The sequence below is a fragment of the Ornithorhynchus anatinus genome, chromosome 1 (assembly GCF_004115215.2).
Source record: "Ornithorhynchus anatinus isolate Pmale09 chromosome 1, mOrnAna1.pri.v4, whole genome shotgun sequence".
In the NCBI taxonomy this organism is placed as follows: domain Eukaryota; kingdom Metazoa; phylum Chordata; class Mammalia; order Monotremata; family Ornithorhynchidae; genus Ornithorhynchus; species Ornithorhynchus anatinus.
In genome coordinates, this window is record NC_041728.1 from 70,009,204 (window position 1) to 70,036,756 (window position 27,553).

Below are 27,553 nucleotides of genomic sequence, written 5' to 3' on the forward strand. Positions count from 1 at the left end.
TCATATTAATGTCCATCTTCTCCTCTACACTGTAAGCTTGTTATGGGCAGGGAATGTCAGTCAGCTAATCATATTTACTGAGGGCTTTCTGTGTGCAGAGCACTGTACTAAGCACTTGGGTGAGGACAGTTATACCAGACACATTGCCTGGCCATAACGAATTTATATTCTGAAGGGGAAGACAGACAATGAAATAAAATCACAGATATGTACATAAGTGCTGTGGAGTTGGAGGAGGGATGAATAAAGCAAGCAGGTCAGGGAGATGCAGAAGAGAGTGGGAAAAGATGAAAAGAGGGCTCTCTCCAAGTACTAAGTACAGTGCTCTGCACCCAGTAAGTGCTCAATAAATACAATTGATTGATTGGAAAGGAAGTAGGAAAAGTGAGGACTTTGGCAGGGAAGGCTTCTTGGAGATGTTATTTTGAATAAGGCTTTGAAGGTGGGGAGAATGGTAGTCTGTCTGATATGAAGGGGGAAGGAAGGCAGGCTTCTTGGAAGAGATGTGATATTTTAGAAGGGCTTTGAAGGTGAGGAGAGTGGTGCCCTGTTGAATATGAAGTGGGAGGGAATTCCATGCTAGAGGGAGAACATTGGCAAGAGGTCAGCAGTGGGATAGACAAGATCAAAGTTAAAAGCGTAGGTTGGCTTTAGGGGAGTGGAGTCCATGAAACTGCAAGCTATTTGTGGGCGGGCAATGTGTCTCTTATACTGTACTCCCCCAAGCACTTAATACAATGTTCTGCACACAGTAAGCGCTCAACAAATATGATTGACCAACTCAGGCTGACTGAGTTGAAGTAGTACAGTGAGGTAATGTAGGAGGGAGAGAACTGACTGAGTACTTTGAAGCCATTGGTAAGGATTTTCTGTTTGATGCATTGGAGGTTTTTGAGGAGTGGGAAGACATAGACTGAATTTTTTTCTTTTTTTTTAGTAAAATGCTCCAGGCAGCAGAGCGATATATGGACTGGAGTGGAGAGAGACAAGAGGCAGGGAAGTCAGTGAGGAGGCTGATGCAGTAGTCAAGGCAACATATAAGTGCTTGGATCAGCATGACAGTATTTTGGATGGAGAGAACAGGATAGATTCTAGAGAGGTAGAAGTTAGAGCTGACAGGATTGGGTGACTGAAGATGTGGGTTACATGAGTCAAGGATAATGCAAAGCTCATGGTCTTGCAAGTCAGGGGGGATGATGGGGGTGGCTTCAGTGATGGAAAAATCACAGGAAGAACACGGTTTGGGTGGGCAGAGAAGGAGTTCTGTTTTGGACATGTTGAACAGAGGTGTTGGTGGTGCATCCAAGTAAAGATGTCCTGAAGGCAGAGGAAATTGGGAGCTAGAGAGTAAAAGGACCTAGATCAACTTTTGCAGAGATAGCACTGGGGCAACCAGACTATCATTTGCGAAGGTTTGTGCCCCCATACTCTGCCCTGGGACCAGGATGTAAATCCATAATCCTGACATGGAGTATTCCAGCCCAAGCCGTGACCCCTTAAGGGAAGCCACCTATGCACTGAGTTGTTTGTTGTTGTTTTTTTGATAGTATTTGTTAAACACTACTCTGTGACTTTGGGAAAGTCACTTTGTGCTTCATTTACCTCATCTGTAAAAGGGCAGTTAAGACTGTGTGCCCTATGTGGGACAGAACTGTGTCCAACCTTATTTTCTGGTAACCACCCAGCACTTAATACAGTTCCTGGAATAAAGTAAGCACTTAACAAATACCACTATTATTACTGTTATTAGTATTATTACTAGGCCACACTGCAGGACCCCAATCCCCACTCACATTCCTGGGAAGACATTGCCCATTGGCCAGAAATCTCCCCAGTCAGGAATTTACCTGAGCATTATTAGCCCCACCCTCAAAAATCCACATTTCAAGTTCAGGCAGTGTTCAGCCAACCCCAGAACAGTAATACAACAAAGGACTACTAGCAAACCCCAATTTTTGCTGGGTGGAAGATGGGACAACTTCCGTTTGGGCTGTTAAGAAGCATATTGTTTGGAGATTATTCAGTTTTCCCATGGAGAATGGGCCAGTGCTTGACTCCGACTCCCCCTCACCCTTTGGCATCTCCCCTAACCGCTGCCATTTGGAAGGCAAGGAGGTGTCTTGTGTCTTGAGACCTGGGTGGTTCTTATTTTGTGTTATTTGTCAAATGCTTATTATGTGTCAAGCACCTTACTCACCCCTGGGGTAGATATGACACAATCGGGCCAGACACCGTCACTGTCCCACATGGGGCTCACAGTCGAAGGGGGGAGGGTACCGAACCCTATTTTACAGATGAAGAACCCAAGGCATAGAAAAACTGTGACTTGCCCAAGCTCACATAGCAGGCAAGTGGCAGAGGCACAGTTGGAACCCAGGTGCCCTGACTCCCGAGCCCATACCCTTACCACTGGGCTACGCTGCTTTTCTGGCTAAGAAGTCTGACAGTTCTAGTTCCAACTCAGCCACCTGTGGGCTGCGTGACCTCAAGCAAGTCATTTAGAGAAGCAGTGTGGCTTAGTGGAAAGAGCATGGACTTGGGAGTCAGAGGAAGTGGGTTCTAATCCTGACTCTGCCACTTGTCTGCTGTGTGACCCTGGGCAAGCCACAATTTCTCTGTGCCTCACTTATCTGTAAAATGGGGATTAAGACTGTGAACCCCACGTGGGGCAACGTGATCACCTTGTATCTACCCCAGGGCTTAGAAAAGTGCTTGGCACCTAGCGAGGGCTTAACCATACGATAAAAACTATTATAATGATTTAAGCTCCGACTTCCCCTCCTATAAAATAATCCTGGCCTCTCTCTACCTCGTATGGATGTTTTGCTATCATGGAAGAGCCCTGGACAAACCAACAAAATCCCCCTGCGAATACAAGGTGTTGTTTGGGAAGGTGCCTGGCCGCCCCAGCCGAGGTGGTCATAATCCTAATGAAAGTAATTAATGAGACTTGAAACTTCCAAAGCCCTTTTCGCTCCGGGTCCATGCAAAGACCCTTCCTCGCCTCGGCCCCGCCTGGGGCTTCCAGCCCCCAGATAATAGGATTAGCCAGCATCTGAATAATTGAGAATTAAGGGCGATGCAGCTCGGTGGGGAAGAAAGTGTCTTTGTGGTAGCACTTTTTCGGGTGATCTCCGGGAGACGGCTGGGCCAGCGTTGCGGGGCCGGGTATACTGGGTCTGGGCCGTGTAGACTGTGTCTGGGCCGTCTCAGCCCCCGGCCCCAAGACCCCTGGCTTTTCCCCAGTTAGGATTTGCTGCCTGACGTCACGACTGCTCGAGATTGGCTGTTTCCCTCTGACACTCAGCCCCGCGCACATTCTCAGAAACTTTTAAAAGTCTTTCCTGCCGAGCGGCTCTGAGGACTGGTCTCTCCTCCCCCACCCCCCACCCCTGTCTTGCGTCTCTGTGTCTCTCTGTGCGTGTGTGTCTGTCTGTCTGTCTGTCTCTCTCTCATTCACTGACTGACCCTCTACCCAGACCCTGGGCTGTCTGTTTGTCCAGCCCGCAGCAGAGACCCTTCCCCCCTCCCTCTGAAAGGTTGCCGTCCTTCTCCTTCCTCCTCCTCCCTCTTCTTCCCTCCTCCCTCTTCCTCCCTTTTCCTTCCTCCTCCTCCCTCTTTTCCCTCCTCCTCCTCCTCCCTCTTTCTCCCTCCCCTCTTCCCTCTTCCTCCCTCCTCTTCCCTCTTTCTCCCTCCTCCTTCCTCTTCCTCCCTCCTCCTCCCTCTTCCACCTCCCTCCTCCACCTCCCTCCTCCTTCCTCCCACCTTTCCCCCTCCTCCTCTCCTCCTCTCTCCTCCCCTCTCCCCCCCCCCTCCTCTCTCCCCGGCCCCCGCCCCCTCCCCGGCGGGGCTAGTGTCCGGAGCAGGAGCTGGCCTCTCTCCCCAGCTCTCTCCCCTCTCTCTCTCTCTCTCTCTCTCTGCACAACATCATGTCCCCCCGCTTGAGTCGACGACCCCTCCTGCGCATCGGCTGAAACCTCCCACCCCCTTCCCACCCCCCCAAAAGAGAACAAATCCTCAGGGATCGGGGGCGCTCCTTGGGGCAGGCGGTGGTGGGTGCCAGCCAGGCCCCCTCCAGCGTGCGCAGGACCGGCCTCAGCCGGGCGAGGGGTCAGCGGGGGTCAGCGGAGGGGGGTGGCTTGCAGCCCCCCCCGGCTTCGGTGGTCCCCGGGCCATGGAGGGGTCCCGGGCCAGCTGGGGGCTGGTGCTGCTGGTCTGGGCGGGGGTCCTGCTGACCTCCGGCCTGGGGGTCCCCGAGCCCCGCGGGGCGAGGAGGAGGGTCACCTACATCCTGCGGCCCGGACAGTCCGGCTCCACGCCCCTGGGCGGCCGCCCCCGCACTCGCCCCTTCGGCGTAGCGCTCGGCGGCACCTTGGGGGGCGACGGCGGGACCCCCCGAGGGACCCCCCAGCGCAGCCGGAGAACGGGCCACCTCCCCCAGGAGCCCGCTGGCCACCCCGGGGCGACGGGCCGGCGGGGCGGGCGAGGGGCCACCTCCTCCAACTTGCCCCAGGAGACCCGCGCCACCGGCGTCCAGCTCCACCGCAAGCAGCAGCTGCAAGGGTAATTATAAGAATCATTCATCATCATAATCACCACCACCACCCCGGCTTTTCTCCAGCGCTCACTGTGTGTCCAACACTGTACTAAGCGCTGGGACAATAATCATAGTGATGATGGTATTTGTTAAGCGCTTACTATGTGCCCGGCACTGTACCAGGCGCTGGGACAGTAATCATAGTAATGATGGTATTTGTTAAGCGCTTACTATGTGCCCGGCACTGTACCAGGCGCTGGGACAGTAATCATAGTAATGATGGTATTTGTTAAGCGCTTACTATGTGCCCGGCACTGTACCAGGCGCTGGGACAATAACAGTAGTAATGATGGTATGTTAAGCGCTTACTATGTACCCGGCACTGTACCAGGCGCTGGGACAATAACAGTAGTAATGATGGTATGTTAAGCGCTTACTATGTACCCGGCACTGTACTAAGCGTTGGGACAGTAATCATAGTAATGATGGTATTTGTTAAGTACTTATTATGTGCCCGGCACTGTACCAAGCGCTGGGACAATAATCATAGTAATGATGATATTTGTTAAGCGCTTACTATGTGCCCGGCACTGTACCAGGCGCTGGGACAGTAATCATAGTAATGATGGTATTTGTTAAGCGCTTACTATGTGCCCGGCACTGTACCAAGAGCTGGGACAGTAATCATAGTAATGATGGTATTTGTTAAGCGCTTACTATGTGCCCGGCACTGTACAAAGCGCTGGGACAATAACAATAGTAATGATGGTATTAGTTATGCGCTTACTGTGTGCCCGGCACTGTACTAGGCGCTGGGACAATAATAGTAATTTTAATGATGGTATTTGTTAAGCGCTTACTATGTGCCCGGCACTGTACTAAGCGCTGGGACAATAATAGTAATAGTAATGATATTTGTTAAGAGCTTACTATGTGCCCAGCACTGTACTAAGCGCTGGGATGATAATAATAGTAATAATGGTAATTGTAGGTATTTAAGTGCTTAGTATGTGCCCAGCACTGTCCTAAGCGCTGGGGTGTAGACAAGGTAATCGGGTTGTCCCACGTGGGGCTCACAGTCTTCATCTCCATTTTACGGATGCGGTCACTGAGGCTCAGAGAAGTGAAGTGACTTGCCCGAGGTCACAGACCAGACAAAAGTGATGGAGCCCGGGATTAGAACCCACGTCCTCTAACTCCCAAGCCCGGTCTCTTCCTACTAAGCCACGCTGGCAAATCGGGTTAGAAATAGTCCCATATGGGGGCTCAGAGTCTCGATCCCCCTTTTACAGGTGAGGGAACTGAGGCACAGAGAAGGGAGGGGACTCGCACAAGGTCACACAGCAGACAAGTGGCGGAGGCAGAATTAGAACCCATGACCTTCTGGCTCGTTGGCACCTTCCTCTCTTCCCTAAGTCCCTGTCCCGGGAGGTCTTTGCCCGTTTGGGACCCCCTGCAGACAGTCCTAGGCGTTGTCTCCTGGGGTCCGTGGGGTCCAGTCCCAGTTCCTGCTTCTCTCCACCCCTTGATATCTGGCGGCTAGCAGGACAGGAAGGATGCAGGGAATGCAAGGGACACAGTAACTTTCAGTGGAGATAAGCACGGGGCATATTGTTCCTGAACTCTGGATAAATACAAAAGCCATTTCTGACTGGGGCGGAACTAAGTGAAGAATGAAATAAGGGCTAATAAATAGGCCTAAACTCGAAGGCAGATTATAGTCCACCCCATTTCACGCTCACACGCGGGATTCTTCTGCACTAGCTTTGGGATCTGAGCCGTCCAGATCAGAGGCTTATATCTGACTTGCCTTCTTCCGTGTCAAGAGGTTTAGGATGGATCAGTCTTCTCTGCACTCGCGCATCATTGGTTGTGCTAATCTCCTTGGGAAGACTTGGCCTTGCTTTCTGCTTGAACGCACGGGGTATCAGAAATCTCACCCTAACCCTCGCACTGGGATGGCTTGGCAGGGAGAGATGGGAAGAGGGGCAATCAATCGATCAGGCAATGCTGTTTATTGAGCCCGTACTATTTGCAGAGCATCGTATTAAGCGCTCGCTAGAGTACAGTACAACAGTATTACACTCTCCCATAACACGCCTACAGTCTGGAGGAAGTCTAGAGAAAGGGGTTTTTCTGATGGGATATCAGATGTAAACTAATCCTCTTGGAAACCTGATTCATTTGAAATGCTCAAAGCATAGCCTTCTGGTTACATTTTTTCCCCCCCTTAAAGAGATTTCACGTTAACCATTTCTTTTCCCCTGGACCATGTTATGAGTGAATTCCCCTACACACTTCTCCTCTCTCCCTGCTCTCCTCCTCCTCCCCGAGGTTGGCCTGATAGAGTCCAGGGGAATTACAAGACCGGGAGCGTTTGCTCTCTGAACGCAAAGACTTGGGGGTTTGGGATCTGGGGAGTCCCCAAGGCTGCTGCTGCTGCTGCTGCTGCTGGATGCTTTCCTCTTTTTGCTGTATTGCAGGGTGAATGTCTGTGGAGGGCAGTGCTGCCTAGGCTGGAGCAAAGCCCCCAGTTCCCAGAGGTGCACAAAACGTAAGTAGCCAGGAGAGCTGCCTCTTCTGAAAAGGCGGCGCCAGGGGGTATGGGGGCTGGATACTGGGAAAACTCCAGGTCCTGGGCGCTTCCCTGGGGCTAAGAACCTGGCAGCAGGAACTCGATGGCCTGAAATCAAATCCACATCGTTAGAAATCAAATCCACATCGTTAACCCCAAGGCCCTTCATTAACGTTCAGGAAGGGCCCCGGGTCATGGAATTGATAGCAGTCATTCCACTCAATTTGGGAACAATTTGGGAACCCCCTCCTCCCTGCATTTTACTGATGAATTAATCATCCCATCACACCTGGGAGGTGGGAAAGTGGAAAACATTCTTTTCTTTAATTTGAGTCCACCCCACAGAATAGGTGAAATGTGTCAGATAAACAGATGACTTTTTGGAGGGTGAGTGGGAAAGGAAGAAAAGTGAATCAGATAAAACCAGTTTTAAAAACCATCCCCAAATCTCCCAGACCACATTCATTACTCTCCCAAGCACTTAAATATAGTTTTCTGCAGGCACTAAGTGCTCAGTAAATTCTGTTGACTATTTTTCAGTTTGCACCATTCCGCAAACTCAAACTCACTAAACTCAAAGACTGGTTTTCCAGCCATATTTTCCAGCGTTTTAAGAGTTAGGAAGTATTTGTCAGTGGTATATAAGGAGTTGAGGCACTGGTGATTGTTGTCCCATTACAATTTGAAGACCAAAGACTGAAGTTGAAAGTGTTCTTACTCTTGTTTTCAATTCCTGCCCTTGTAAGCCTAGCCAGGAAGGGTAGTTTTCTCAAGGAACTGTAGTGCTTTTCCCTGGCATTTGTAAAATGCATTCAGATTGAATCCACCATCAGCATGTGGCTTGAAATAGCCTCGTTGGCCAGGCTACTACAAAGTGAACAGGACTTTAGTGACTATACAGAGCCTCCCATATATGTTTATGATGATCGTGTCACCTTCAGGTTTTTCAAATGGTATCTTTTGGGATTTCAAAAAATAATTTGGGGTCCAAAAATCATCTTGGACCATCATAGCTTCATCTTTGTACGCTGTCTCAGTTTAAAGGTGAAGCTATGTTGGTCCAAGAATAATTTATTTTTTTTTGTAAGAATAACCACTGCTTGGATCCTCTCTGTGTCCTGCTGATGGAGCTACAATTCTAGGTTTGATGGCCTATTGATTTGACTCGGAAACAGCAGAACTTATTGAAGGTCCACTGGATGTGGTCCAGATGCTTGGGAAATTCAGATTAAAGAAGTGTCACAGTCCTGGCCCACAAGGAGCTTTTTGCACATGTGGTCTTGTTTCACTCAATATTCTCCCCCTCCCCAACCCAACACACTCTCACTCTCACAAAGACACACATAGTTTCCCAACCTCTCACAAGCCATTATCATCAATAGTATTTATGGAATGCTTACTGTGTGTAGAGTACTGTACTGAACGCTTGTGAGAGTACAGTACAGCAGAGTTGGTAGACGTTATCTACCCACAATGAACTTGTAGTCTTGAGGGAGCTCACAAAACCAGACCTACAAACCTCTTAAATTTAAGCAAATCATGAATAATTCATGATCTCCGGATTTTACAACAGTTTTAACTATTTTGCAACTTTGCTAATATTTTTGGTGTATCTTGCATGGACGACTGGAAAATCTGCTTAATTGCAGATTAATGCTGGAGGAAGGACTATCAGAGTTGTGACTGGAAGAACTGACCTGAAGCCAGCCCAAGCATTTGTGAATGTTTACAATAATGCAATTGTCTGTAAATAATGTTGTTTGTTTAGATAGCTAAGGAGGTGTGAAATCTGTTCTCTCCCTACTCCCTCCTGGTGTTGGGATGGACAATTTTGCATAAGTAGATTGTATTTTATTTGGAAAAAGAAAACACTCTCAAAGGCCAGTAAAATGCAAACCCTCACCTTAGCATAACCCTCTTTGCAAGTAGTCAATCAGTTAATTACTCAGTATTTAAGCACTCATTATTTACTGAGTGCCTACTGTATGCAGGACACTATACTTCGCTCTTGGGAGAGTACAGTCTAACAATAAACAGACACATTCCCTGCCCACAACAAGCTTTCAGTCTAGAGGGGGAGACAGGCATTAATATAAATAAATAAATTACAGGTATGTATATTTAAATGCATTTTGAGACCCCTCCCACTGAGGGGTGTCAAAATGCATTACTCTGAGCTGCTTCAGGATTTTGAAATAGAGGCAGTCCAGCAGTCCAGATCAAAGCACAGTTGTGTTGGATGCACAGTTATTGCAAGGTGGTGTATTTATTCCAGTGTCTGCACTTTAGGGTCTGCAGTTCACGTTTGCTTATCAGTGACGAAACCAAGGCACCCCTTACCTCCTTTTGGGTTGATTGCAGTGCATTTAAAAGGCACAGGCGAATGAATGTAAAGTCTAGAAAGTTGGTGAACCTCGAAAAAAAAAATAAACAAAAGCAAAGGAAGCCGTCTCCACTACAGAGTTGAAAAAATGGAATAGATCTGCTAACTCCATAGAGATTCCGTCAACCAGTTGAAATGTGGATATTCTCCAAAGTTTTCTTAGGTCTTGGCTGTACAGGCTTGGGCAGTTATTCATGAGTTTTACTAAGTTATTGAGGGCTTCATGTAACATATTTTGGGCTTAGAGTGATAATTTTCAAATAAAATTTCTGCCTGCTATCTCCCACGAGGGGACACCAAGGGAAGTTTGAGTTGTGGACGTGTCTGCATATCTGACTCTGACTTAAAAGTGATCCTGAGATACCTCAGTCCATCTCATTGGACCAGCTTTCCAAGCCCAACCTTGGTGACATCCTTGACTTTGCTCTCTGATTCACCCTTCATAACCAATCTGTCACCGATTCCTACCGGTCAAGATCTGCTCTTTCCTCTCCATCCAACAGCTACCACGTTAGTACAGTCACTCATCCTATCCTGACTGGATTACTGTCTCAGCCTTCTTTCTGATCTCCCAACTTCCTGTCTCTCCCCACGTGAGTCCATAGTTCAATTCGCTGCCCGGATTATCTTTCTACAGAAACTTTCAGAGCATGCCACTCCCGCTCCTCAAAAATCTCCAGTGGTTGCCTATGAACCTCCGTATCAAACAAAAACTCTTCACTATTGACTTCAAAGCTCTCCATTACCTTGCCCCTTCTCACCTCACCTCCCTTCTCTCCTTCTACCTCCCAGCCCACACACTCTGCTTCTCTGGTGCTAACCTTTTCATTGTCCCTCGAACTTGTCAGTCTGGCCACTTGACCCCTGGCCCACCCCCTACCTGGGCTTGGAATGCCCTCCCACCTCAAATCTGTCAAACAATCACACTCCCCACCTCCTTTGAAGCCCTACTGAAGGTGCAGCCCTACTAAAGGTGCACCTCCTCCTTTAGGCCTTCCCAGACTAAGCCCCCTTTTCCTCAGTTCCCCCTCCCTTCCGCATCACCTTGACTCACTCCCTATGCTTCCCCCTACCACACCACTTTTGTATATATAGATCTATAATTCTGCTTATTTTCATTGATGCCTAACTGTTTTGATATCTGTCTCCCCTGCCCAGACTATAAACCTGTTGTGGATAGGGATTGTCTCTCTCTAATGCTGTTTTGTACTTGCCAAGCACTTAGTACAGCACTCTGCACACAGTAAGCACTAAATAAATATGATTGAATGAATGAACAAAGCCAGGACCTGGGTTGACCCTGCTTTAGGGGGCCAAAGTGAATCAATCAGTGAGCTAGAGGGTAAAGATGCCCTAGGGGTGGCCATATTTCCCCCACTCCTAAAATAGGCATTCTTGATGGGTTTTCATATACCCTTCAGAGATTCTTCAGGATTTATAGAATAAAAATACCAACCTCCTTGCAATTGTTACCTTGGGCAAACCACTGAACTTCTCTGTGCTTCAGTTACCTCATCTTTAAAGTGGGGATTAAGACTGTGAGCCCCACGCGGGACAACCTGATTACCTTATACCTACCCCAGCACTTAGAGCAGTGCTTGGCACATAATAAGCCATTAACAAGTACCATTATTATTAGTAATAGTGCCCTGCAATAACATTCCCGAGCATTGCTAACGGCTCTGGCATCAGTAGAACAGGTGCAGTTATTTGCCTAGCCCTTCCCTCACCATGGGGCTGCTGGCACCCTTATTTCCAGACTGCATCTATGCTTGAGTAAGAGAGTGGATTGAAATGGCCACGGCTTGCATTTTCCTAGCCACTGATGCTTGCCCGGCCTCATGGGGCCTAAGTGTCCAGGGTCAGATTGGCTGTTTGGAAAATACAGATATCTTTTTAGGTTTAACCAATGAGTAAAATTAAAGAAGGATATCAAGTAAACTCATCGTGTTGCTTCATCTGTAAAATGGAGATTAAATCCTTCCTTCGACAGGCAGTGAGCCCTATGTGGCACAGGGACTGATTATCTTGAATCTACCCCAGTGCTTAGAACAGGGCTTGATGCAAGGTAAGTACTTAAGAAATACAAAAAAAAAAAGTAACAACTGCAAGGAGGTTGGTATTTTTATTCTATAAATTCTGAAGGATCCATCATCTCCAGCACAGTGCATCACTATGACTTCAATAGGGTTTGTTCAGTTGTAATTCCATGGGTATGTGTATCCTGTGGTTAGTTTGCTGACCTCATGGCCCCTCCACAGAGCCATTTCTCCTTCTTTATTCCTTGCCCACTCACAAACATCCCCATTTTCTCTCACCCATCCACTCTTGGACTTACCATCCCATGAACACTTTCCCCAGTCTTTCTGACCTCTCCAGTTCTTGCTTTTGACTCATCTCCTTTCTCATTTTCCATTCCTTACATTTTTTCTAGTGTACCCCCACCATTTCCCCTGACATGCATGATCATGAATGGTTTCAACTTCTCCCTTCTTCCTCCTTAACCTGTCCCTGAGTGTCATGGAGGATGGAATCTTCAAACCAGATAATGGGGCTTCAGAAGGACTCCTTGTCCATTCCTGGAAGTGGCTGGCTTAATCTTCTCTGCCCCAGGCATCTAATAATAATAATAATGTTGGTATTTGTTAAGCGCTTACTATGTGCCGAGCACTGTTCTAAGCACTGGGGTAGACACAGGGGAATCAGGATGTCCCACGTGGGGCTCACAGTCTTAATCCCCATTTTACAGATGAGGTAACTGAGGCACAGAGAGGTTAAGTGACTTGCCCACAGTCACACAGCTGACAAGTGGCAGAGCTGGGATTCAAACTCATGACCTCCGACTCCAAAGCCCGTTCTCTTTCCACTGTGCCACACTGCTTCTCTATGGTGAATCCTGATTGCTGCAGTAGAGAGGGCTGCCCCCCGGGCAGAGACTTTCATGCTGGAGGGCATAATGAATTTTGATTTTTGTCCATCCACCTTCGCATTAGACAGAAACTCCTTACCACTGGCTTTCAAGCACTCAATCAACTTGCCTCCTCCTACCTTACCTAGTTTATTTCCTACTACAGCCCAGCCCACACACTTTGCTCCTCTAGGGTCAACCTTCCCACTTCACCTCAATCTTTCTGTCAAGTCTTTGCCCTCATCCTACCTCTGGCCTGGAATTCCCTTCCCCTTCATAGACAATGGACCACCAGTCCCCCTACCTTCAAAACCTTACTAAGAGCACATCCCCAAGAGGTCTTCCTTGACTAAACACTCATTTCCACTACTCCCTCTCCCTTTTGCATCCTCTATTCATTTCAATCTGTATCCTTTTGCTATTCACCCCACTTTCAGCCCTACAGCACTTATGTACCTATCCGTAATATCTGTTATTCAATCAATGGTATTTGAGTGATTATTGTGTGCAGAGCATGTACTAAATGCTTGGAAAAGTGCAGTACAACGGAGTTAGAGGATGTGATCTTGTCCACAAGGAGTTTACAATCTACGGGGGGGGGAACAGTTATTAAAATAAATTAGAGAGAGGGGAAATAGTAGAGGATAAGAATAGTCACATAAGCATTGTGGGGTTGCGTATGAAGGTGCTTAAGGAGTATGCAACCAAATGCACAGTCATAATTGTTTCAGAAGAGAGGGCAGATGGGGAAATAAAGGGCTTAATCTGGGAAGGTCTCTTGAAGGAGATGTGATTTCAGGAGGGTTTTGAATATAGGAAGAATGATGGTCTGTCAGATATGAAGGGGGAGAGAGTCTCAGGCCAAAGGCAGAATTGAGCAAGAGGTTGATAGTTGGGATATCACAATCACGATGAGTAGTCACGATTGAAGTGCAGAGAGTAGGTTGCTTTTAAAGGAGTGGTAGGTGTGGATTGGTCTATAGTAGGAAATTAGTGAAGTTAGGTAGGAGAGAGCTGATTAAGTGCCTTAAAGCTGATGGTAAAGGGTTTCTTTTTAATGAGGTGGATCGGCAACATTGGAGGTTTTTGAAGAGAAGGGAGATATAGACTGACTGGTTTTGCAGAAGCATAATTTGGGCAACAGAGTGAAGTAAGGACCGGAGAAGAGTGAGAAGGCAGGGAAGACAGCAGGACCTTGATGTAGTCGTTGGGGCAGGAAATGAGTGCTTGGATCAGCCTGGCAGTTTAGATGAGGTAGAAAGGGCACATCGTAAAGATCTTCTGTCTCCTCTTCTACACTCTAAGTTCCCTGTGGGCAGGGAACATGTCTATCAACTCTTTAGTCTTATACTCACCCAAGCACTGAGTATAATGTTCTTCACACAGTAAGCCCTCAATAAATACCATTGATTGGTGGATTTAATTTTTTGGGTTCACAAATGTTTGGAACTCTACACCTCTGATAATGCCCCGCTCTGCTCTGCTGGCTTCGTGTTTTCTCCCTTTCATTGTCATCATAGCTCTCAATGTTCAATTCTGGGTCCTCTTCCAGATCTATAATTACTATCTCAAGGAGTTTGCCACCCCTGTTTTTACAGCAGTTACCTGTATGCAGGTGAGTCCCACTGCTTGGCACATAGTAACTGCCTAATAAATTCCATTATTATTATGTGTACGTAAATGCTGTGGAGCCTGGGGTGGGGTGAATATCGAGTGTTGAAGGGGAGCACATCCAAGTGCATAGGTGATGCAGAAGGGTGGGTGAATAGCGGAGATGAGGGTTTACTTCTGGAAGGCCTCTTGGAGGCGGTGTGACTTTAGGAGATGTTGAAGTTGAGGCAAGTGATGGTTTGTCAGATACAAAGGAAAAGGGAGTTCTAGTCCAGAGGGAGGACATGGGCAAGGGGTCAACGGTGAGATAGATGAGCTTGAGATAGTTAGTAGGTTAGTGGTAGAGGGTGAAGCATTTGGGCTGGTTCGTAGTCAGTCCTCCAGGTAAAGTTGGAGTGGGAAGAGCTGATGAAGTGCTTTTAAGCCATTGGTAAGGAGTTTCTCTTGGATGCAAAGGTGAAAAGATGATCACTGGAGGTTCCTGGGGAGTGGGGAATGGGGAGATGTGGACTGCATGATTTTTTAGAAAAATGAACTGAGCAGCAGAGTGAAGAATGGACTGTTGTGCGGAGAGGCAGGAGGTAGGGACGTGAGTGAGGAGGCTGGATCTACTCCTCCATTCTTAGTAGAACACCCTGGGACACATTTCTCGACCCCTACCTCCAGCTTATCTGTTTTCAGTCTTGCTTACATTTAGCTGGGCAAATCATGTGCTTAAAATGTCAATCCTTGTCTCAAATTCTCTCACAGCTCTCCAGTTGTTCTTGCAAAGATGAGAAGCACTATGGCCTAGTAGGTAGGACATGAGCTTGGGAGTCAGAGGACCTGGGTTCTAAACCCAACTTTGCCGCTTACCTGCTGTGTGAACTTGGGCATGTTTTTTTGTGCCTCATCTCTACCTCATCTCTAAAATGGAGATTAAAATTGTGAGCCCCAGGTGGGACAGGGATTGTGTATCCAACCTGATAATCTTGTATTTACCCCGGCACTTAGTACAGAGCCTGGAACATAGTAAGTGCTTAACAGATACTATCATAAAGCATACAAATCACAATTCGTGACTGCTTCTCCACCATCTGCTTCCCTCTTACCTATCTGTTCTCTACGTCTGCTACACCCATCTTGTGCTCTTTGCTCTTTCCCAGCAAAACTCCTTGTTTTTTCTCTTTTAACTTCCCCACCCCAACCCATTGCTCATGCGTTTTTCCCATTATCCAATCTCCCAGACTTGCGTTTGCCAAAATCCATCTCTCCCCTTCCATAAAAGCTTTTCTAAAGGGGCACTTCCTCCAAAAAATATTACTGAAATCTTCTTCCTCTCCCTTGATTTCTAGCCACCTAAGCACTCCTGTGCATTTATCTTTCTATTTCTTCTTGATGCGTCTGTTTTTGTTCCTACACTCACTAGCCATTGTACTTCAATTGATTTATGTCTCCTTGTCTTCCTTATTAGATCATAAGCCCTCTCAAGACCAGGATTGTTTCTCATTTGTATTCTACATTTCCCTTTCTTTCTCTCTCACCCGAAGTGCCTAGTATAATACTCGGCACAAGCCAGCAAAAAGTAGATGCTGTTGCTAATTACTGGTCAATTTTAAGTTTCCCTCTATTTTCCCCCCATCCTTCTCTCTCTGAAGTACTGGGTGACTTTTCTTTCTTGGTGGTATCAATAGCAAACTACTGGCTTGTAGGTTGAATTATTACTGTTGAATTTCTTTTTCATTTTGGGGGATTTTTAATGTGCTTAAATTTCTGTAAAATTTGGTAAATAATTGCTGAATACTCGATAACCTCGAAGGTGTGGGGCTAAGCAGCAATGTAAAGAAATTTAACATTTCTGAGGTCAGCTGAGTTGTGTCCACACAATGACCTGTGACAACTGGAATATGTGATCCATCTATTTAGTTGAAGCAACAAGGGGTATTTAGTGGACACCTGTGCTTTGCAGAGCTCTGAATTTGTGGTTTGGCAATCTCTTCTTCTGAAGACATCTTGAGCTTCAGCACATTTCGTCAGCTGCAGCTGATGGTTGTGGGAATTGAAAACTGAAGAATTTATACAATCTCATTTCAGTAGGGCATTTTCACCCTCTCCTTTAACATACTTTGGGGATACCTGTTGCACACAAAGTATTTCAATTTTGCCTTTTCTAGCTTTACCACAAGTTTACCCATTTTCCTTAACCCCCTCCTTTCCCTTTTTTTTGGGCAGTTCTCGCCTCTATTTTTCTTTATTCTTGTTGCCCATTATTTATTATGCTATTTTATTATTTTTGTTAAGCCCTTACTGTGTCAAGTACTGTTCTAAGCCCTGGGATAGATACAAGTTAATCAGGCTGGATACAGTCTCCTCCATTGTGCTTCTTTTCCATTTCTGTGTGATTTATCAAAGTTACAGCATTGTTAGTGAGCTGCTGGACTGAAAAGCTTACTTAGAGGGTTCAGTTCATTTCTGGTTCTCTGCTCTCTGCTTTTGTCAGCCCTCTCCTGGAGATTCCTAATTGTACATTTTGGCTTTCTAGCCTGGTGTCTCCTCTAGCATTTTTTTAGTAGTATTTGTTAAGAGTTTACTTACAATTTGCCAGTCTCTGTGCTGAGGTAGATATGAGCTAATCAGGTTGGACACAGTCCAGGTCTCCCATGGGGCTCACAGTCTTAATCCCCAATTTACAGATGAGGTAACTGAGGCCCAGAGAAGTGAAGTCACTTGCGCAAGGTCACCCAGCAGTTAAGTGGCAGGGCAGAATTAAAATCCAGGTCCTTCTGACTCCCAGGCCTGTGCTCTTTTCACTAGGCCATACTGCTTTTTAGCTTGGCAATCCTCATCAGGCTGGATGATGCTCTGCATGGCAGGTCCTCCCAATCCCCAGTTAGTATTTTCAGATGGAGACGTAGGCCTAATTGAAGTGAATATTGCATGATTTTCCTATAATAAGATTCACATAAGTTCCTCTTGACTAAATGCACTCTGTCCCTGTGGCTTTTTTACTCCTCCACGTTTGAGTAATATTGTTGGCACGAGTTTACAGATTCTTCTCAACGATGAGCTTTGAAATTGGGAGCTGGATGAGACAAATTCTCAAATTCATGGATATAGTACTGGCAAGCCAGAATCGAGGAGGGTGGTGGTTAGAAATGTAGGAGAGCGGGAGGAAGAGAGATTTTGAAAGGGTAGAGATGGTTTGCAGCTTGGTGGAGGGTGGGGAGAGGATGAAAATCCTAGGTGCCAACTTTTCATTTTGAGTGTGGGACAAAATTGGGGAACAGGGAATCTAGGAGAGGGCCAGGGTCAAAGGGCTGATGGGTCATTTAGGGTCTTTTTAGTCCCGCCTGGAAACATTCATGTCTTGTCGAAAACCTGAGCTGAGGGTGGCCACGGGGCCAGCTCCAAAAGCAACGGGGACATCATCATCCTCCCTCACCCTGGAGTAGGCACTGAGGAGGATGCTTGGTGCCTGGGAGAGAGGAGAGCAACACTGACGAGGATGCCAGTGAGAAGAGGATGCCAATGAGAAGGGGGATTGGTTGGAGATGGAGGGATGTTGGCTTGGGAAATGAAGAATAGAGGAGAGCTCCACCATGGAGGAAGGTCCAGCAACAGGATGGGGCATAGCAATCCTGGCCATTTCAGGAATTTGATATTCAGAAGGGGTTGTTTTTCTGAAATGGGATTAGAAACATCATTTTTCGAAAGCACTGCTGTTCTCCCTATGTTTATTTGATTTGACTCTCGGCTCTGAGCCTTGCAGCAACTTGAGTTTGCTATTAATCTGCTGCCCTTTTAATGAAAAAAGGTACCTCCCTCTTCCTTCCGCATGCCATGCTTAGCACAACCTCTTGCAGGGTTCATACGTATTGATGCGGCATTTTTTCCTTGGAAATCAATTATCCAGCCAAAGGACCGGTGAGTTCCTGGTTCTCCAGTGTCTCCAATTCACTGATGTAAGAAGCAAAATCACCTTTTCCCTTCATCCGTAATATAAAAGATATGGATATTTTAAAAGGATTTCTGTTTAGAAAAGGGCCAGCTTTTGTTTCCTTTCCAACAAATACAGTAAATCGCTTTTATTATCTATAGTTTTCAGACAAGGAAACTGAATACCCAGCGTCTAAATGACTTGCCCGAAGCCATACACAGCAAGTTCATTGTTCTACTGTTCCCTCTTGTAATGTACTCAAGGGGTTGAGCCTGAATTAGTCTTACCAGGCTCTCAGAGGATCCCAAGAAGAAAATCTCTGTTAAGATATCAACAACAGTGCGAAAGTCTTCAAAGGGTTTTTTATGGAGGAATGAATGGGAGAGTGTTCGAAGGAAAGGCTCAGGTCATTTCGAGGGAAATAAGAGGAAGGAATGGCTGTGGATGGTGCTATTTGTAAGAAGCATTTTTAAAAGCAACATTTGCAAAACAGGGACGACATTCAGAACAATTCAGGTTGGCTAGCAGCTGGCTTCGGTGTTAACGGAAAAAGTCAGGGAGAATGATGTGTGACTTTGAGAGGCTCTAATTGAATGCCATCTGCTGAAAAGCAAACACAAGAATAAACTATAAAGACATAGATAGGACCCCTTGTTAGAGTATTAGGTGTTTATTTACATTCAAAAAGGGATTGCAGGATAAATGATTTCCCCTCCAGTAGAAATAAAGTCTCATTGTGCCCTCTTGCTTTGTGGTGTCTTAGCACCTAGAAGAGTGGGAGGAAATCAGTAAATAGTCTTGACAGTGTGAAGAGCCTCATTGTATTTTGGTAATGCAGAAACTGCAATTTATAGAAGGTATTAATTTTATGTCATTATGAGTTCAATCCATCAATCATTTATATCGAGCACTTGTTGTGTGCAGAGCACTGTATTAAGCGCTTAGAATACAATATACAGAGTTGGTAGACTGTGAGGACTGAGAAGCAGCATGAGGTAGTGGATAGAGCATGGCCCTGGGAGTCAGTCATGGGTTCTAACCTCAGCTCTGCCGCTTGTCACTGTGTGACGTTGGGCAAGTCACTTCACTCCTCTGGGTTTCAGTTACCTCATCTGTTAAATGGGGATTGAAACTGTGAGCCCCACGTGGCACAAGGACTGTGTCCAACCCTATTTGCTTGTATCCACCCCCGTCTTTAGTACAGTACCACAAAGTAAGAGGTTAACGAATGCGATCATTATTGTTATTATTATTAGACACGTTTCCAGCCCACAGTGAGCAAGGGAAATTGTCATAAAAATGTGCTTTCAGGTGATATGACTGTATGAATATATAAATAACCCTTTTGAGCCACCACACACATCACCGCTTATGGTGAACCTCACCTAGGAGAGAATGTGTGTATGTGTCGTTGTAAAGGCCAGTCTAAAGCCACAGGCCCAGCCTCATGGGGGACATCTCTTGTTGTGCCTAATGTTTGCAATGCCTGGCACTCTTTTCTCCAATAATTAATGGTGATCCTTGAGCACCTACTCTGGGCAGAGCCCTGAACTAAGCTCTAGGGAGAGTACAATAATTAGACACAATTCCTGCCCTCGAGGAATTAACAATCTAATGCTACGAGTGGTTTTGAGCGCACTAGTGCTGAAATGGTATTTGGGAAGATATGACTTGGAGAAAAGAAAATTTAACTGGGGGAGTCTTCCTGGAGAAGATGGGATTTCAGAAAGGCCTTGAAGGTGGAGAGAGAAAAATGATCAGTGCAGCTGGAGGCAGGGAGGCAGACAAGTAAGGAAGCTGATACAGTAGTCAAATAGGAATAGGACAAGTGCCAGGACCAGAGTCGTGGCTGTTTGGATATCTGGGAGGAGTAGATTCAGGAAATGTTGCAGAGGAAAAACCAAGAGGATTTAGTGACAGGCTGGATGTGAGAATTGAAAACCAGAAATCCAGGATAAGACCATCCATCAAGTATGGTGCAGCTGGGTTGGCACTTTTGGGTATTTCCGGATTGCCCAATTATGCTACATGTGTTTTTCATTACACAATTTGGGTTTAAGTTGATGGAAGAATTAGGGAATGTGAGTCTTTTCTCATGGAATATGATCCACATGTTGGTACAAGAAGATTTGGTATAGGGAGAAGTGCTTGTACACTTGTGGATGGCTTCAGTCAAGGTTTGATATGCTACTTTTTTTTTAAAAAAAGGTATTTGTTCAATTCTTAGTATGGGGCAGCACTGTTCTAAGCACTGGGGTAGATACAAGCTAATCAGCTTGGACTCAGTCCATGTCCCACATAGAGCTCACAGTCTAAGTCAGAGGGAGGAGGATTTAATCCCCATTTTGCAGATGAGGCAACTGAGGCACAGAGAAGGTTTAATTGACTTGCCAAGGTCACATTTGGCAGCCGGGATTAGAACCCCAGGTTCTCTGATTCCCAGGCCCATGCTCCATCTATTGGGTTATTATGCTTCTCCTCCTACACTTCCTAGCCTTTACCTCAACCTTACCATCTGCTTCAATATTTTGTATTTTTGTAACTTTGCAGTATCTGATACAGTAAAATAACAAATGGCAATGATGGTAAAGCATTCTGCTAATGGAAGGTAGAGCAATATAGAAATTTGTATGAAAATGCCAGCCACAGTAACATCATCTCTGAATCACATACTCCAAATTCAAGAATTTCCATCAGAACAATGCTTATTAGAACACAATTTTCCCATACATGAAGTTCTTCAAGAGCACAACTTCCACATTATTGAAGAATTCGCTGTTCTGATCAATCAGAGGTATTTATTAAGCGCTTACTAAGCGCTTACTAAGAGAAGCAGCGTGGCTCAGTGGAAAGAGCACGGGCTTTGGAGTCAGAAGTCATGAGTTCGAATCCCAGGTCTGCCACTTGTCAGCTGTATGACTGTGGGCAAGTCACTTAACTTCTATGTGCCTCAGTTACCTCATCTGCAAAATGGGGATTAAGACTGTGAGCCCCACGTGGGACAACCTGATTCCCTTGTGTCTACCCCAGCACTTAGAACAGTGCTCTGCACATAGTAAGCGCTTAACAAATACCAACATTATTATTACTGGATAAAGAACACTGTATTAAGTGCTTGGGATTACAGTCTAGAAGACTATTCCACTGTGGATTTAAAAATGGAAATATGATTTAGAATATTTAATCCTATATTAGTTCTTAGTCTTCTGTATAAGGCCAGATTTGCCCAGGTTTTCAAAGGCGTTGAGCTCCCTTTATTCATTCCCCCCGCCCAGTCACACAGCATGTATATACATATCTTAAATTTGTTTATATTAAAGCCTATTTCCTCCTCTAGACTTTAAGCTTATTGTGGACAGGGCAGCATTTATATACATATCTTTATATTAATGTCTGTTTCCCCCTCTAGACTGTAAGCTCACTGTGGTTTTTTGTTATATTCTACCCTCCCAAGTGTTTAGTACAGAGCTCTGCACACAGTAAGTGCTCAATAAGTACAATTTACTGATTAATTAAATGTTTCTTTCCTTAAAAGTGAGTAGTGGATTTTACAAGAAGACTGATTTTACCCTGGTGCAACTATTGTGGATGAATAAAAAGTCAGATGTTTTCTAGTTAAGGCCCCCAAACAGCACAGGATTTATGTTTTATAAAAAGCAAGAAATTCCTAATGAAGTAGGGAGGGCCTGCTGCCTCCCTATTCATTGAGGTCATGTTTATTCAATCCTGGAAGGCACTGGAGGAATGTATCAGATGTTTGGAAGCAGACCAGTGAAGAATTCCAACAATGACACACACTTTTACTGGACGAGTATTTAGGAACGGAATCACCTTTGCCCTCACGGATTATTATAAGAGCAAAACCCTTAGAAGAATGAATTGGCTCCATCTTTGTTCAAAGTGGGGACAGGAGCTGTGTGGGAAAACTTTCGGAGTGGGGAGGAAAGCAGGATAAAATATATTGTGCAGTGGGAGCAATAACTATCAAAGAGGCAGCCCACTGTTGGGGTGGCTGGGCTGAAATAGTTGCAGTCCCAGCAGCTTCCTTGGTTGTGCGGGTCCTAGTTGAGGTCAGACGGAAGTGGGAGCTTCCAGTTCAGCTGGAAACACCTAATTTGTTTTTTGTTGTTTTTTAAAAAATGGTATTTAAGCACTTACTACATACCAGGCACTTTCTAATCGCTGGGGTAGATGCCAGATAATCAGGTTGGACGTAGTCCATGTCCCACTTGGGGCCCACAGTCTTAATCCCCATTTTACAGATGAGGGCAGAGTGAAGTGAAGTGACTTTCCCAAAGTCACACAGCAGACAAGTGGTAGAGCTGGGATTAGAACCCAGGTCTTTTAGACTCCCAGGCCTTTGCTCTATCCACTAGGCCAGTTTAGACTGGGTCAGAAATTCCTACTGGTGCCCACAGTCCTGCCACTGGGGTTATGGTGGCTGCTGTCATTGAAGAGAGGGAAGAAGAGCGGAACAGGAGGCAGCAGCAAATTGCGATCACATCCTCCGCCCGCTCAATCGATCGATTGTATTTATTGAACGCTTACTGTATGCAGAGGACTCTACTGACCACTTGGAGAGTACAGTGTAACTGAGGTGGTAGAAACATTTTCTGCCCAAAATGGGCTTAAAGTCTAGAGGCAGAGTTAGACATTAAAGTACGATTATGTACATAAGTGCTGAGAGATGGGCGAGTACAGATTGCAAATCTCAATGCAAGGCTGATTCAGAAGGGAGTGGGAGAAGAGGAAATGAGGGATTACTTGGGGAAGACCTCCTGGAGGAGATATGTTTTCAGTAAGGCTTTGAAGATGGGTTGTTGGATATGAAGGGCAGGGGGTGGGGGCATTCCAAGACAGAGGTAGGATGTAAAGCCAGAGGCTGTCAGTGAACAAGATGATATCAAGGTACAAGGAATAGGTTGGCCTTAGAGGACTGACGTGTCCAGGCTGGGTTGTAGTAGGAAGTCAGGGAGGAAAGGTAGGAGGGGGCAAGGTGATTGAGTACTTCTCCCCATCCTCCTCCTCCCCATTCTCCTCCCCTTTCTTCCCATGCTCCTCCTCTTCCTTCCCGTCCTCCTCCCCATCCTCCTTCTCCTCCTTCCTGTGGTCCTCCTCTTCTCGTCCTCCTCGTCCTCCTCCCTGTCCTCCTTCCCTTCCTCCCATTCTCCTCCCTTCATCCCCACCCTCCTCCCCTCCTCCATCCCTGTCCTCCTCCGTCCCTGTCTTCCTCCTCCATCCCTGTCCTCCGCCTCCCTCCCTCTCCTCCTCCTCCCTCCCTCTCCTCCTCCTCCCTCCCTCCCTCTCCTCCTCCTCCTCCTCCTTCTTTCCAACTTCCTCCTTCCCATCCTCCTCCTCTACATCCTCTTTCTCCTCCTCCCAGCTCTCCTCTTCCACCCCATCCTCCTCCACCTTCCACTCCATCCTCTTCTTCTTAACCTCATCCTTCTCCTCCTCCTCTTCCTCCCACTCCTCCTCCTCTTCCTTACCCTTCTCCTTTTCTCCATCCTTCTCCTCCTTTTCTCCATTCTTCTGCACCTTCTTCTCCCTGTCCTCCTCCTTCTCCTCCCCATCCTACTCCTCTTCCCCTTCCCTAACCTCCTCCTCCCTATCCTTTTGTCTTCCTCCCCATCCTCCTCCTGCTCTTCCTCTCCACCCTCCTCCTGCTCCTCTCCCTGTCTTCCTCCTCCTCCCTCCTCCCTCTCTGTCCCTACCCCTCCCTGTTGACATGATGCAACAATTACCACCAACACTGAGGGATGTGCCCAGGCTGGTACCTTGAGTTCCACCTTGGGCCTTTTGGGTACTGGGGCATAACTCCAGTATTCCATATTGGGTATTCCAAATCTGTAAAGCACTGAGCAGTCCAGTGACTCCTTTTTGGGTTCAATTTGCAGTTCAGTTTTTTTCTTCTTAGACTGTTTCCTTTGCTTTCAAAGGGAAATCTACCTGAGAGACCAAAGAAGAAAGGATAATGGGAGTAGGAGGCTGCTGTTGATTTTTTTTCAGTTTGACTATGAAAAATACTCTCCAAATCCCCTTGAATAAGCTGTCAAAATGTTTTCTTTGCCTTCCCCAATTGGGATTTGCAGCCAGCAGGGCTTTCTGTGTTTGGTGGTGACTTTGTGTCAGCATGGTTGGAGAATGTGGTCAGATTCTAAGGAATCAATCAAGCAATGGTGTTTATTGAGTGCTTACCGTGGGCAGAGTACTGAGAGATTTGAATTCTTTTTTAGAACTGAATTCTTCTACCCCAAATCCCCACAAACAGCATTTTTTTTCCACCACAGAGTCTTTAGGCTCTTATTTAGCTCCTCTCCATCCTCTTTATGAATAATTCTAAAATGTTGCATATTCTGTTTCTATAAACTTGTTGTGGGCAGAGAATGCATCTACCAACTCTGTTGTATTGCACTCACTGAATGATGATGATGATGGCATTTGTTAAGCCCTTACTATGTGCCAAGCACCTTCCTAAACAATGGGAGATACAAAGTGATCAGGTTGTCCCACAAGGGGCTCACAGTCTTAATCCCCATTTTACAGATGAGGAAACTGAGGCACAGAGAAGTGAAGAGACTTGCCCAAAGTCACAAAGCTGATAGGTGGCAGAGCCAGGATTAGAACACATTAGATTAGGCTCCCAAGCCTGGGCTCTTTTCACTGAGCCATGCTGCTGCTCCATAATTATGGTATTTGTTGAGCGCTTACTATGTGTCAGGCACTGAACTAAGTGCTGGGTGCATGCAAGCATATCAGTTAGGTCACAGTCCCTGTCCCATGCGGGGCTCACAGTCTCAATCCCTATTTTCCAGATGAGGTAACTGAGGCACAGAGAAGCTAAATGACATGCCTAAAGTCACACAGCAGGCAGATGGCAGAGCAGGGATTAGAACCCATCACCTTCTGACTCCCAGGCTGGTGCTCTATCCACTACGCCAGTGCTCTGCCCACATGAAACACTCAAATATGATTGACTGATGGATTCCCCAGTGTGGGGCTCAGAGGATCCCTGCATGAACCCCAGAAGACTGCCCTGTCACTTCTCTTTCCCCATCCCACTCCGGAGCCCCTGCTCCACTCTGGAGAAGGTGGAATGACAGAGGAGCACCTCAGTTGGGAAGAGAGGAAACTTGGACTCCATCATCAGCTCTCCCTGGGCAGTGAGCCTTGTTAACACTGAGTTACGGAGGGAGGTTGTGAAATCTCCTTTGCTGGAGGGCTTTCAAAATAGGCATGTTAGCTGTCAGTTTGGGACGCTGATGCTCACTGTGGTCAGGGGATGTATTTGTTATAGTGTACTCTTCCAAGTGCTTAGTACAGTGCTTAGCACATAGTAAGCGCACAATATGGTTAATTGACTGCATGGAGGCAGGTGGTTGGGCTAGAATACCTGGGAGGAAAAACCAGACTATAGCAGGTCTCTAGATTCCCTATCTGAGAGACGCAGTTATTCATCCTTGCGGCTCACCTCCCCAGAAGCATGTGAGATAATGGTTACAAAATAATAATAATTGTGGTATTTGTTAAGCGCTTACTATGTGCCAGGCACTATACTAAGTGCTGGGGGTGGATATAAACAAATTGGGTTCAACACATTCCCTGTCCCTTGTGGGGCTCACAGCCTCAATCCCCATTTTACAGATGAGGTAACTGAGGTCCAGAGAAGTCAAGTAACTTGCCCAGGGTCACCCAGGAGACAAGTGGCGGAGCCAGGATTGGAATCCATGACCTTCTGACGCCCAGGCCTGTGTTGTATCCAGTGCTCTATCCACTGAAAGAAAGATATAATGCAATTGAATCCCACATTTCCAAGAGAGCTCCATCCTTCTTTTATTTTGTTAACATCAATAGTGATATCGATAGTAAGAACTAAACATTACAGAGACAGGAAATTTACAATTAAAACAGCCGCCGAGGGGAGGTTTATAGTTTACGTAACTGATGAGGAATTCTCCTCGTAGCATTTCTGGGGATGAGAGTCTGGCCTCCTGCCTTCAATTTGCCCTGTCGATCCTAGGTGTTTCCAGGGACTTTATGAAAAGAAAAAGTACACTAACATATTGCACGTGTACTCCTGAGGGCCGCCCACGAAACATTCTTTCAGAAATGTTTCTAGCCTGTTTGAAAGGCCCAGCCAGCCCCATTGTACTGTGCCATAACCTTGCGGGCCTCTTTGGCCTGAGCCCGCTTTACCTGCCTGTCATTTTGTGGGCCTTTGTGACTTAAAATTAGCCAGATGCTGCCTGCTAAAAGTTTCCAGGTGTCAACTCTGGGGAGCCAGGGCAGGCTGTTTTCTGTGAGGGGCTCTTGTCTGAAGACTCAAGTTTCTCTTCTGTGAAGATCTGGTGACACTCAATTCTGTCACTGGCTCTGTCAATTGTATTTATTGAGCGCTTACTGTGTGCAGAGCACTGTACTAAGATCTGGGGGAGAGAACAATATAGCAATAAGCAGACACATTCCCTGCCCACAACAAGCTTACAGTCTAGAGCAACTGACTATAGTTTCTCTCCCGTGACGATCTGGTGACTCTCAATTCTATCACTGGCTCTCAGTCAATCTTATTTATTGAGGGCTTACTGTGTGCAGAGCACTGTACTAAGTGCTGGGGAGAGAACAATATAAACAGACGCATTCCCAGCCCACAGCGAGCTTACAGTCTAGAGGGAGAGATAGACATTATTATAAATAAATTACAGATATGTACATAAGTGTTGTGGGGCTGGAAGGGGGGGATGAATGAAGGTAGTGAGTCGGTGATGGAGAAGGGAGAGGGAGAAGAGGAAAGGAAGCCTCTTGGAGAAGACGCGCCTACTTTAAATCTTTGAAGCGGTGGAGAGTATTGTCTGTTGGATTTGAGGAAGGAGGGTGTTCCAGGCCAGAGGCAGGATGTGGGTGAGATAGATGAGATCAATGTTTTGCATACAGTAAGCGCTAAATATATACGATTGAATGAATGATTGAATGAATCAAGGTACAGTGAGAAGTTGGTGTGGAGGGGTGAAGTGTGCAGACCCATTTGACCCCATCACATCACATTCCATTACTTGCTGTGATTCAATCAGCAGTACCCTACCATACACACTCTGCTTGCAACAGCAGGGATGACATCACTGGACGATGGAGCTGCTTCACAGCAACACTGCAGCTAGAGGGGATGGGAAAGCGAGAAAGGGAAAAGAAGGGTAGGAGAAGGAGGGCTTCTGTGTGCAGAGTACTGAATTAAATGCTAGGGGGAGTACAATATAACAATAAACAGAAACATTCCCTGCCCAAAATGAGCTTACAGTCTGGAGGTACAGACATTAGTATAAATAAATAAATTGCAGATATGTACATAAGTAGTGTGGGGCTGGGTGGAGTTGAAGGCAGGGGGAGGACAACAGTCAGCCCTCCCAGGGCCCGACCTCTGCTAGGTGGGGCGATCTCCTCAGGAGGTCACAGATCCAGTCCATCATCTCAGGGATCCCTCCTGAGTCCTGATTCTGCTGCTCTGCCCCGGGAATCCTCACCCGATCTGCCAATGGAGGGGGTGTTGGCCCTTCAAATCAGCCAGCGGGAGGAGAATCTCCACCCGCCTTGATTGCTCCCATGAGCTTGCCAGCTATTCAATTGGCCCT

At 46.4% G+C, this 27,553-nt stretch overlaps 1 protein-coding gene across 6 annotated transcripts in view; it reads left to right on the forward strand.

Annotated features, from left to right (window-relative positions):
- Positions 1-3,866: 3,866 nt before the first annotated feature.
- The window catches only part of LTBP1 (latent transforming growth factor beta binding protein 1), a 416,540-nt gene continuing 392,853 nt past the window's right edge, over positions 3,867-27,553 (forward strand). For 3 of the 6 annotated variants that reach the window (XM_029058420.2, XM_029058428.2, XM_029058438.2), the window contains exons 1-2: positions 3,868-4,563; positions 7,021-7,091. In XM_029058420.2, the coding sequence (XP_028914253.1) occupies positions 4,175-4,563; positions 7,021-7,091 (460 nt within the window). In that variant the 5' untranslated portion in view covers positions 3,868-4,174. Of the gene's footprint in view, positions 4,564-7,020; positions 7,092-27,553 lie in introns of all 6 variants that reach the window. The other 3 variants (XM_029058455.2, XM_029058463.2, XM_029058450.2) reach the window with 2 other exon arrangements.